Source organism: Seriola dumerili, unplaced genomic scaffold (assembly GCF_002260705.1).
Source record: "Seriola dumerili isolate Sdu_G_001 unplaced genomic scaffold, Sdu_1.0 BDQW01000056.1, whole genome shotgun sequence".
Lineage (NCBI taxonomy): Eukaryota > Metazoa > Chordata > Actinopteri > Carangiformes > Carangidae > Seriola > Seriola dumerili.
In genome coordinates, this window is record NW_019174311.1 from 1,467,524 (window position 1) to 1,479,135 (window position 11,612).

The 11,612-nt window shown below is 41.5% G+C and overlaps 2 protein-coding genes across 2 annotated transcripts; one reads left to right on the forward strand and one right to left on the reverse strand.

Annotated features, from left to right (window-relative positions):
• Positions 1-152: 152 nt before the first annotated feature.
• selenok (selenoprotein K) lies at positions 153-2,768 on the forward strand. The gene is made up of 5 exons (XM_022741894.1): positions 153-238; positions 706-796; positions 1,300-1,374; positions 2,112-2,207; positions 2,418-2,768. The coding sequence occupies exons 1-5, from the start codon at positions 220-222 to the stop codon at positions 2,419-2,421; spliced, it is 285 nt and encodes a 94-aa protein (XP_022597615.1). The 5' UTR covers positions 153-219; the 3' UTR covers positions 2,422-2,768.
• Positions 2,769-2,962: 194 nt separating this feature from the next.
• Positions 2,963-9,781, reverse strand: actr8 (ARP8 actin related protein 8 homolog). Its single transcript, XM_022741895.1, has 13 exons — positions 9,535-9,781; positions 8,495-8,665; positions 8,268-8,378; positions 7,952-8,056; positions 7,671-7,844; positions 6,279-6,372; positions 6,009-6,141; positions 5,619-5,772; positions 5,324-5,419; positions 4,981-5,121; positions 4,560-4,869; positions 3,789-3,952; positions 2,963-3,637 (listed from the first exon to the last, which is right to left on the reverse strand). Exons 1-13 carry the CDS (start codon positions 9,667-9,669, stop codon positions 3,494-3,496), a joined length of 1,932 nt encoding a protein of 643 aa, XP_022597616.1. The 5' UTR covers positions 9,670-9,781; the 3' UTR covers positions 2,963-3,493.
• Positions 9,782-11,612: the final 1,831 nt, after the last annotated feature.

The following is an 11,612-nucleotide window of genomic DNA, read 5'->3' on the forward strand; positions in this document are numbered from 1 at the left end:
GTTATCTCTAGATAAACAGCTTTTTATTGTGGGATCCTGTATAATGAGGCGTTTTTTATATATATATTTTTTTTTTTTTTTTTTTTTAAACGGTTTAACAAATCTGTCATATTTTCACATTGGCTGCGCATGCGCGTCACACAATGCTGCACCAATAACGGACCAGGAAGTACAACGCCGATGTAAACAGCTGTGAAAGCTGTTGTGACTCTCTACAAGATGGTGTACGTGTCTAATGGTGAGTGGTTTCTGCTGTTTTCAACTGTTTTCTCATTCAGAATGAATGTTTAGCCGTCTTATAAATATACTCGAACATTATAGTTTAAAACACACCACACCAACAGGAGTGTGTGAGAACAGCAGCCTTTTTTACTTAGCAAACTAGGTTGTTAGCTAGCCTAGCCCGGCTGGATTTACGTAGTAGGAAGAACTGCTGAATTGATCCTGCGAGTCTCCTATAGCAGGGCATCTAGTAGTGTTCTCCTCATAAAAATTCACTGTTAACTGTAGTAGTTTATTCACTGAACGTCGTGTTGACTTGCTGTTTTCTCTCGCTGGTGGCCTGTGTGCACTGATCGCCAGTTAAAGACAGAATAGAAGGACTTCTATGAGCTGGTAAACTAAGGAGGAATGTGCACACACACTCGGTTATAGATGAAACTAACACCACACTCTCATCCACCAACTGACACCTGCCTCTCTCAGGTCAGGTCTTGGACAGCAGGACCCAGTCACCGTGGAGACTGTCGTTACTGGTCGATCTCTTCTGGGGAGCAGTGGAGTTTATCGGCCTGTTGTAAGTTCATCAAACCAAAAGGCCAATTTATTAGCAACAGTGGATATGTGACCTTTTAAACAATGTGATCCACACGTCAATGAAGTCTTAGAAACTATTAAGAATTAAGTGTTTTACGAGGTTCATTATAGGTTTATAATTTTGGTGACTGTTGTGTTGTCAAGTCATAATATATATGCTGTAAGTCAGCATCCTGAATGATGAGAGGAGCCACATACAGTATCATTGTATTTCCTCTGTCTGATATTGTTAATAATAAAACTGATGGAAAGTTGTGGAACAGTACGAAACGTACGTTAGTGGCTCTGTTCGGCACAGCGCTGCCTGGAGCTAATTGTTAATGTCAACGTGTTGATGTTTAGCAGACATAATGTTAACCAACTTGATTTAGTGCATTAACATTGTAACATCTGGCATTTCTCTGATGGTCATGGGGATACAAGTATTTTCATGTTTTTGTCACCACAACACTGTCGTCTCTCATCTTCTTTGTCCTCTCCCAGCTTTAGGACATTGGTCCACCCGGACCTGACAAGGGAGGGAAACAGTGGGTCGTCACGCTTCACTGATGGCAGAGGGTAGGTCCCTGGGGCACAGTCATTTCTCTCTCTCTCTCTCTCTCTCTCTCTCTCTCTCTCTCTCTCTTACACACACATTTTCCTCTGTCCTGAACAATCAAGGTAACGTAATCTGATGGTCAGAGTCATACTCTCTGTGGTGCAATGTACCTGTCAGACAGGTAGGAACTAGCTAAGGGCTTTCTTTGGAATGGGGTATCATGTTTAACTGAAATGAAAAAAAGCTGTTGTATATTGTGCAAGCAGCTTTGTCTAATGCAGGGGTCTCGGACAGGTGGTTCACAAGCTCCCAGTGGCCCCCCCTGTTTTAGAGCAGATCACCCAAAGGCTCTGAGAGCTTAGTCTGTGTGATATAAGACATGAGGAGCTCTCAGAGTACAAAAGGATGGAGACCCCTGCTGTAGTGTCTGTTCCTAGTTGTTTTGTGATTTCAGATGCATACGTTTATAAAACCTTGTTATAAAAAAAAGTGATAATAAAAAAAAAAACTGTTTATTAGAAGCTTATTTAAAGATAGTTGAGAATCCATGGAAAGTCCTGAGAGCTGCAGAATTAAACTTATCCAGTACTGAAGTTTACTCATAACTGCACAGTAGTGAGTTGACTGCAGTGTCTGTTTCAAATGACAAAAACAATTAAAAGGAATTAATTATTACCTTTTCAAGACTTATAAAGCCTAATTTAATGTCAGACCATTGTACCTGCTCATAATTCTCATCTGTTGCTTGCTCTTGCAGTCCTCCTGGTCCCCCTGGTGGCAGAAGGCGGATGGGAAGAGTAACCCACAATGCAGGTCCTAATGCTCCACCAATGGGTGGAGGAGGATGAGGAAGGTGGGAAATATTTTTTTTTCTGAATTAAATGATGCTCCTTGTTATCTCTTACCTTCTATTTCTGGAGCTTGTATCACAAACAGGCTCCAGAATATCTGCTTGAAGAAGTGAAGTTGTTGAGAATGTAAACATTTTATTTCATAAATTGTTTAATTGCCCGACATGATGTGAATACAACATTACTTCAATGTGTAACCCCAACTTCTTCAGGTAAATGCCTACACATCCAGTGTAGGCGTGGGGCTCAGCCTGTCCGTTTGCTAGCATAAAGAGAGATGGTGATGTTACGGTGCTGAAGCCCCTCCACCTCGGCTGCCGCTGCCACAAGCAGTTCCTTGACGCCTTTCTGGGAATTCCTACTTGTAGGGGCCAGAATGGCTGATACAGCAGTCAGCTGCATCATTTCCTCCCTGTTCCTGCTTCTGTCCTTCCACAGTAGTTTCTTAGAGATGTGCATCACTGACATCTCAGTGATGGTAATCCCTCCAGTGAATCATTACATTAGCTTGTCTGTGTTTTGTACCCTTCTGTTTGAATAAAAATGTGCCCTGTTATAACATATTACTGAGTTTGTCTTGTTCTGTTGTTTTCACTCTTGGTAACTCTCCTCTATGTAGAGCTGGAAAATACTGACAAAATGAGATGGCATACCTTTGACTCTGTATTGATGTGAAGATACAGTGTTGTACAATGTTAAATAGAGGGTGATTTAGTGTCTGTGAATAATGTGAATAAAGGCAGAGCAAGTAGAAGCATGTCATTGTCATAGTGCTTTAAGACTTAACAGCACTGAGTTACTGGGTTTGGGTTGTACCATAGACCTCTGTGTTCAAATTCAATATGCTCATAATTTCAAGAAAGGTGAATTTTTTTTCTTCCAATCAAATGCAACTATTGTGTATCCGTGTGTGACAGGTTTATTTACACAGCTCTCCATTACCATGAGGCAGTCAATTTACATATTTACAAACTTAACATGTTAACTCACTTTCCCATTAAAGGCTGTTCAAAAGTTACAAAACAATCACACAACAACCAGCAAACAACTACAAAGAACGAACCTTTGGTGTTAGCAGTGACACAATCAATATACTTTCCCATCATGCACACAGATGTTTAACCTTTGCGTCTGGGAAAACACTTTCAGTCAAGACGGGTTTTTATCGTTTTTCTGGCTGTTTAACTTTGGAGCAAATTATTCCTTTTCCATGTTCTGGTGTCCGTCTCTACGTGTGTCACTGTTTGTTTTTGAGGAGCTTCAGTCAAAATGAGTTTGGCTCCACCCCTCACCAGACGAAGGCAGCTCTCTCACGGAGCATTCGGACACCAAAGCGCTGCCACTCCCTCTGGTGGATCCACATCTCCTGGGTGGTGTCCAGACATGCCAGCACTGCTCCACCCTTCCACGATATCAGGCGAGGGTCCATGTCCTAGAATAAATGCACATCAATGTGAAGTATTGTTCCACCAGTCTGTCCAGGACATATGAACAGTGTGCTGTGTGTGGCACTCAGTGTGCTGCTCTGCCTGGATTGCATATCTATAACTTATTCTAAGACTGTACAATGAATTCCAGGTTACCTTTGGCCGTGTGATCACTTCCACATTGTCTACCAGCCTCCTGAAGGAGGGGGGCATCTTGTTGATTATGCGGTGCAGTAGAAACTCCTGAGCACCGTGAAATATGAGCCCCCCGCCCACGACCAGGATGGAACTGTACATCTTTCGTTTAGTTTCGTCTGATGCTGTAAAAAAAAATCAGATAAGGTAAAACAAGATTGATCCTCATTCTTTATTTTTTGCTTCCTTGTCAATTAAATAAAAAAGATACTATATAAAAGATGATTATATGTTTTATACGGTATTTTTTATTTTTCTTACAGTTGAGTGCAAAAGTTTACATCCCCTTACTTTGAAATGACAAAAACACTAAAACAAAGAAATTAATTTTCCTCAACATAATATTTAACGCATGTTCAGTTATTAAAAATGTTTCAAATGTTCAAAGATTGTATAAAAAGTAAGTGATAGTGAAATAATGAAAATGATATCAGTCAAAAAGTTTGCATCCCCCTTTATGAAATCTTCTCCAATACTTTGTATGTCTCCCTTTGCCTTTCTAACCCCACACTTCCATACCATAAACGCTTTGAGGGAATCATTTAAATCATTATGAAAGGCTAGTTTGAAGAGGAATTGTTCAATAGATGTAGATTCTTTCGATGTTTCACCCAAGGTCTGAGGGGAATACTAACTTTTGCACTCAACTATAATTCCTCAGTACTTTTTGAGTGCTGCTGTTTTTCCCTGTCGACCACATTGGTCCTTTCTTCACCCTCTGTCCATCCTCACCACAGCAGTCGATGCTATGCAGAATGGCCTTATCCAGGCCCAGTGCTTTGCTCTCAAACTGGCTCATGATTGCAGTCTTCCTGGAGAGGTGAGCAGACAGAGGCTCATCTACCTCTCCCGTCCCCATCAGGCACTCCCCCTGGGCAGGCCCAAGCTCCATCTCCCCCTGCATCCCTCCTCCACTGCCACCAATCCCACAGCCCCTTGGCAGGTCAGAGAGCTCTCCAATCCCTCCCTGACTGCTCATCTCACCATCCAGAGCTCCACCTGGTCTGGACACGGCCTTACGCTCTGCAGCAGATTTGGACGACTGTTGGAAAGACAATGGAAGACTAAGATAAAGAGGACAGGAAGCAGAGAGAGAGAGAGAGTGTGTGTGTGTGTGTGTGTGTGTGTGTGTGTGTGTGTGTGTGTGTGTTACCTGGTCCTGTTTACTCTGTGTGGCCAGCAGGTAGTGTTCATCATGAGGATCCTCTGTGTCACCCTGTGAACGGTACTGGAGTGATGTCATCTTCTGACCTACGATGCCAAATGTGGTTGGATAGAAAAGTCCCATGGGTGCCTAACTCGTGCGCGCACAGACACAGACACAGACACAGACACACACACACACACACACACACACACACACACACACACACACACACACACAGATGAAGAATAATTCTATTCCACAAGCTGGAGACAAAATAATATAAACAGCATTTCAGCTTGTAGTAGTAGTAGTTTGTAATTACTGTTTAATGTATGTGTAATGCATGTACCTGTAATTTCTCATCCCCAAGTCGAACCTGGTAGAGCAGAGCTGGGGCTTCTGGGAAACGTGTCTGGAATTCATGATCTTGTAGTCCTGATGTGTCCTGATGAGAACAAGTGCAGGAAAGAGATATTTTGGAATTTATCAGAATAACAGCAGATTTTTCTCTTCCATTCTTGAGAACAACTATAGTTGTTTAACCAGAAACAAACTCATTCAAACTGAACATACAAGCCGTGATTCCCCAACACTCCCTCTAAACAAAAAGACACAGACCCCACCTTCCTAACAAAAACACAAACCTGGTCTAGATGGCAGAATGTCTCTTTGAGTTGTTGCAGTAGCTGACAGTCCAGTCTGCTGGACAGCTGACAGTCTCTGTAGGGTAACCCCGCCCTCTGCAGGAGCCAGAAGAAAGTCCGGGTCACATCTGAGCCCCCGTATGCCAAACACAACCTGTGGATCCCAACAGACAGAAGGGACAGTCAGTGCAATACAGAAGCAAAGTGTTGCAATAAAAGCAGGATGTCAACACAAATCCACCAGAAACACATTACATTTATCAAACTCTCACTATTGTGATCTAATGTACAGTATGTCACTGTTCTGGGTTCATGTATAAAGGCATCCATTATCTGCAATTACAACCTGTATAAATACGTTTTTCATGGAGATGAATTAAACAGACCGACCTGGAGTTCCGGTGGGACACTCCGTCCTCCACACAACAGAGGCTGGTCTTCTGGTCACCCACATCCACGACACAAGCACTGCTCAACCCGCTGCCAAACGTGGCACACACCGACTCCTGGTGCACAATGATTGCTATAAACACACACACACACACACACACACACACACGGAGGAGAGTAGGTGATTTGATGCTTATGAGTAATTGTATGTCTGTGTCCTGTGTACAGAGTCATACATGTACAGTGTGTGTGTATGTGTGTGTGTAATACCTGCGAAGCCCATATTAAGCAGCAGCATGTTGACAAGTTCCTTGATATGCTGCCTGTTGTAGATGTTAGGGACCAGTAGGACACATCTGTAATACTGGCATCCAGTGCAAAAGTAAGCATTAGTGTGAGAAGATTCACCATCAGCATTCTTTGATCTAATTTTCAAGGTTTACAGAGGACAGTTTTTATAGTTTAACTCTCTTTCGTTAACTCTGCAGCATGTTTGTGAGTGTTGCTGATTCATCTTTGCTCTTTAACTTACTTTGTCAGATGCTTCTTCCTCTAGATGTGCTTCTACATAACAATAAAGATTTCATATGTATTAATCTTGTACTTTTCTTGTGGTTCTGGCCTGATGATATTTCCACTACTGGTGAACAGAGTGCTGAGCCTCAGTCTACTGAGCCGCGCTGGTTTCCCAGTTGCTCAGGAACTGCAGGGATGAGGAGGAGCTCTTCCAATACACTGAGCCTCGCCTCCATTACAGCAAATAAACTACTTTCATTCCATGTATCATAATTACGGAAGGAGGCAGAGGAATAACTAAACATAACAAGCAGAGACCAGGCAGGAGAGAAGGAGTGAGAGAGAGAAGTCATCGGTATCGAGGCTTCATACTAACGACTATGACCAACTCTCCATATCAAACAAAGTTACGTTCTGGAGCTGAAGTAAATAAAGACTTAACTATTACCTAAACAACATCATCATTACAATGGGGAAAGCATATATATTTAAAGCTACAAATAGGCAGCAATGAAACATGGAATGTTTCAAAATGTCTTTGAAGCATAAGTGGGTTCTTGAAAAGGATGTTACTTGAAATAATAAACAGAATTTAACCTTTGGTGGGATATTTTGAGTCAGGGTGAAGGCTGGAGTTAAAAACTACCACTTCAGTCAATTAAAATCAGTTAAAGGGATGTAAACAGTATTTTTACTTTATTTTTATCTGTTTATGTATTTTTGTCTGCACGTCGAATAAACGAGTTTGAGAGCGTACAAGTATATGGATAAGAAAATGCATAAGTGTATGCCAAGTATTTGTGTTTAGATATGTGTATATGTTTGCAAGATAAAATGTGTCTGGATATATACTCTTTGATGCAATAACACACTTAAGATAAAATGGGAAGGTTTCTTTTTCTTTTATTTGTTTTTTCTCTCCTAATCTCTGATATTTTTTTGCACTGTTATTCTAATTTTGTATGTTACCCTTTGACCTTTGTGTAGGAAAAGGAAAAGAAAAAGACTGAACTATTGTGGATCCAGATGGAGGCTGTGCTCTGTGAGAGACTAAATAAGAATGATAGTCTGTCTTGGGCCCAGTGGTTCATATCAAATCTCTCTCTCTCTCTCTCTGATATGAGGAGGTGAAGAGGTTTCTCCTACCTTTAAATCTTTGAGGGGGATCTCAAGATGCTTTTGAATGACGTGGCTCCAAATGGTCTCAAGGTCAGCCATGATGGCAGTCAGTGAGCCCCCAGGACCGGGGTGCACATTGAGCTGACCTCTGACTACAGGCCAGTGGATGTTGTAACAGTCTGATGGATTTACATACAGAGCCTGCATAGTGCCAATATGGAAAAGTGAGTGAGGAGAGAGAGAAGAAAAGTGGATAAATTTCATTTGTAATGAAGGAGAAAGAGACTCATTCAGACATATGCACTGACCTCCTCTCCCACCAGATGAGGAGGATGGTGGGCTGTGTTGGTCCACTTCACTCTGGAGCTGCTGTCTAGTACAGCTGGACGGATCTGACAGTTATATGCTCTGGCCTGCACACAAACACATAGATTCTTCTATAAGTGTTTGAAGATGCGAGCATGTACCACAAAAGCAACAGATGCCACATTAGGTGCTGATGTAAACAACTGTCTAAACTTTAAATCCCCATCATTCACTGTAGTACCTTTCATACAGGAGTGAATATTTCAGTATTACATGTGTATGTATGAGCAACAATTCTCTTTTTCATGATACACACACCTGGTCAGCAGAGACAGGAGTCCGCCGCACGCCGTTGGACATCTTCTTGGACCAGATGGCCTGGTCGACCATCTTAAGGCCATTCTGCCTCTGCTCTTTACTCTCTGGTTTCTGAGAGATAGCATAAGGAGAGGATGAGGGAACAGGAAAATGACACACATGAGTTAACAGTGGAAGACAGAGATTAAAAGGCTTGATTGTGGCTGTATCTGGTCATGAGTGCTTACATTGAGACCTTCTCTCAACAGCCAGGCATCCTCGTATCTGGGCTGTCCACTCTGCTTGTGTCTGCGTGCTATCACATGAGGGACTGTCACTGGAAGAGTGTCTGTTGCGCGGCCAATACGGAGTGTCCTTGAGCCAGGGTGGATGACAACTACAAAATTGCTCTGTATTTGCTGTAAAAGAGGAATATGATCAGAATAAATCTAATCATGTCATGCAAAACAGATAACAGAATACGCTACATAGCCAAAAGTATGTAGACAACTGAATATGACACTTATATGTATAACTGTTGAACATTTAATTGTAAAACCACAGGCATTAATATGTTGCTACAATAGCCTGGCTGCAGTGACTTGTTCCCATCCAGCCACATTGATGCTGGGTCATAATGCCTGGCACACAGTCTGTGTTCCAGTCCATTCCACAGCTGTTGTTACTGGGCTGAGGTCAGGACACACACTAAATGTCTCAAATAGCATTGAGATTAAGATTAATCTCAAACTATGACAAATAGCCCAAGACTCAAAAGTACTATGAAAAACAGACATCTGGAAGAACTGTTGTTGCTTTTTACCATGTTACATAAAAGGTGAACTCTTTTCAGCCGGTGGTGAAACAAAGTATCTGAAGACAGCACTTTGGGTCTATTGACTGGTAATCGTTGAGTGTACCATATACCAAAATAACAGTAAACAGTTTAACCAAAAATGAAAATAATACACTAAAATAAATGTGTCCCCTTTCAAGTAACAACCGCCCAGGAGGGATGTGCTAAAGCTAAATATGTTGATTTATGGATATTTATTATGAACATATGAGCGTCAGACAACAGTCAAAACAACAGACTTTCAGATAACAATAAAAACACTAGACTTTTAGACAACAGTAGAAAAACTACACTCAGACAACAATAAAAACACTAGACTTTCAGACAACAGTAGAAACACAGACTTTGAGACAACATTAGAAACACACTTTCAGACAACAGTAGAAACACTAGACTTTCAAACAACAGTAGAAACACAGACTTCCAGCTCACCTCTTGCAGCGGCTCGGGGATGGCCGGAGGAGCGATGGGTCTTTTCACCCCGCGCTGTTGCTCCTTCTCTTTCTCTTTCTCCCGCTCCTTTTCTTTCTCCTTCCCACTGTCCTGCTCTTTCTCAGCCTGGGTCATGGTCACCTCTTCATTCAAACATTCACAAATAATCCGTTGTGACCTTCCGTTTGTGAAGTACCTATGAAAACCGCCACGAGCGAGGACCTTCTACCTGGAATCAAATGATATTTCTGTGGCACATTCTACTTCCGCGTTTGGTCACATGATAAAAAACCCTGCGATTTCTATTGGTCCAAAAGTACCAAAGTAGATTGGTGGTGAGTTCACTGGATCCGTATAAACGCTGCGTCATCAAAATAACGTTTTATAAGCTCTTCGTTGCATTACATTACCTGCAGCAGATGTGTGAAGTTGTCGTAACTTCGTGAATGACAAAGAACAACCACTTAGGAATCTCAAGGCACAGACTGACACACCACTCAGTTTCTCTGGACTCAGCCAGACAGGACAAAGTCTTAGTCTTAGGATACATACTGTAGATGTCACACCAGTAGAATATGTGTCAAGTGTGTTTCAAGTTACAACCATCAGTAGAAACAGTCTATTGAAACAGTCCACTACAAATACTCTGACATCTGAAGCTGATTCAGTATTTAAGAAGCTTTATGTTAACCCAATGGCACTGAGGGCATATGATCTCACAGAACACGGCATTAATTCAGATGTGATTATTTTATTGAATTCATCATCAAACCAGTCAAACAAAGGAATTGTAGGTAAAAAAAAGGGCATAAAATAGTACTTATCAACAAGAGGGTGGTGCTGGGTGTAGTGGCCGTTTGTCCACAAAGAACAACAAAAGGTTTCAAATCAAACTCTAGATCATAAAAAACTCAAAAGGCCACTTTTGCACCATGGGTTGTGGTGTACACGGATGGGAGAAAACATAAGGTCCAAACGACTGTCAAATTTCAACAAAAAACGTGATTTATTTAGTCGGATAACAAGCAAACACAGAACAAAGAAAAATTCCTGTGCCTCACCCGCTCCGGTAAAAAACCATTTGCCCACCCAGGTGCATGCTGGTCCCTACCGTGTGCTTACCTATATAACCTATGGTGCCTCCCTACCGTGCCCAAATGAAACAAACAAATAACAACAAAACACCCAAACTACAGAAATGATAAACTAACAGAATACTAACAGAAATTTAATCATAATGAGATCAAAATAGAATAATGAAATCTAAACACTAAACTAAATAACACCAAATAGCTCCAACACTGGGGGTGGAGGGACATGGAGGTCGTAATGGTACTCACTGGGTCTTCTGTGTTCTGTGGAGGGATTTAGGCTGCTGAGAGTGGGTCAATAGTAGTGCTGTGTCTTCCTGGGATGATTGATTGGTTGACGTCCACTCTAAGCTGCTCCACACAAAATAAGTCCTGCCCTGTCAAATAGTCAAACTAGTAGTGAATCTTTTTTTTTTTTAATTCAGTCTTTGCTTTGAAGGCATCTATTTCTTGAATGCAGTCTATGGAATAATAATCCCATAATAAGTGTAGTCCACATACAGACTTTAATGTTAACTTTAGCTTATCGTCTTACTTTAGGTAACTAATGGTAGTTTTGTTAGTGAGGGGAGCTCTTACTAAAGAACCCATCCTTCTCATCTGGTCTGGAGCAAACACGGCATCTCTGTCGTGAATGGCATCCTGGATGTTGGGTCTCAGTCTTTCACGTTTTCGCTTCTTGCGTGCATGTTGACGCAGCACAACACTCCTGAAGCCTGGAAGAGAACAGTTTCCTCTAAGTGCTCCATCCCCCTCAGCTCCACCTGCAGCAAAAAGAAAGAAACAACAGCATGTTAGATAGCCCTGCTCTGTCTGCGGTGCAATCCAATAATAAAATTTTAAGAAACAGCATCAACTGACCTTTGTTTGGTAAAGCACCTACGGCTTCTAAAGAAAAAATATATTAAAGTACAACATAGAGATAATCTTTTAAATTAAATTAGATCATTTATATAATTAAATAAGCGAAATTAAAATGTGCAGTAG

What these genes read in the sequence shown, in the direction of transcription:
- actr8 (XM_022741895.1), bottom strand. Translation starts at nt 9,669, where the DNA reads ATGACCCAGGCTGAGAAAGAGCAGGACAGTGGGAAGGAGAAAGAAAAG. An exon ending in TTGGGGATGAGAAATTACAG is followed by an intron (nt 5,122 to 5,323) that starts GTACATGCATTA and finishes CGCACGAGTTAG; the next exon opens with GCACCCATGGGACTTTTCTA. An exon ending in AAGTGATCACACGGCCAAAG is followed by an intron (nt 3,638 to 3,788) that starts GTAACCTGGAAT and finishes CATTTATTCTAG; the next exon opens with GACATGGACCCTCGCCTGAT.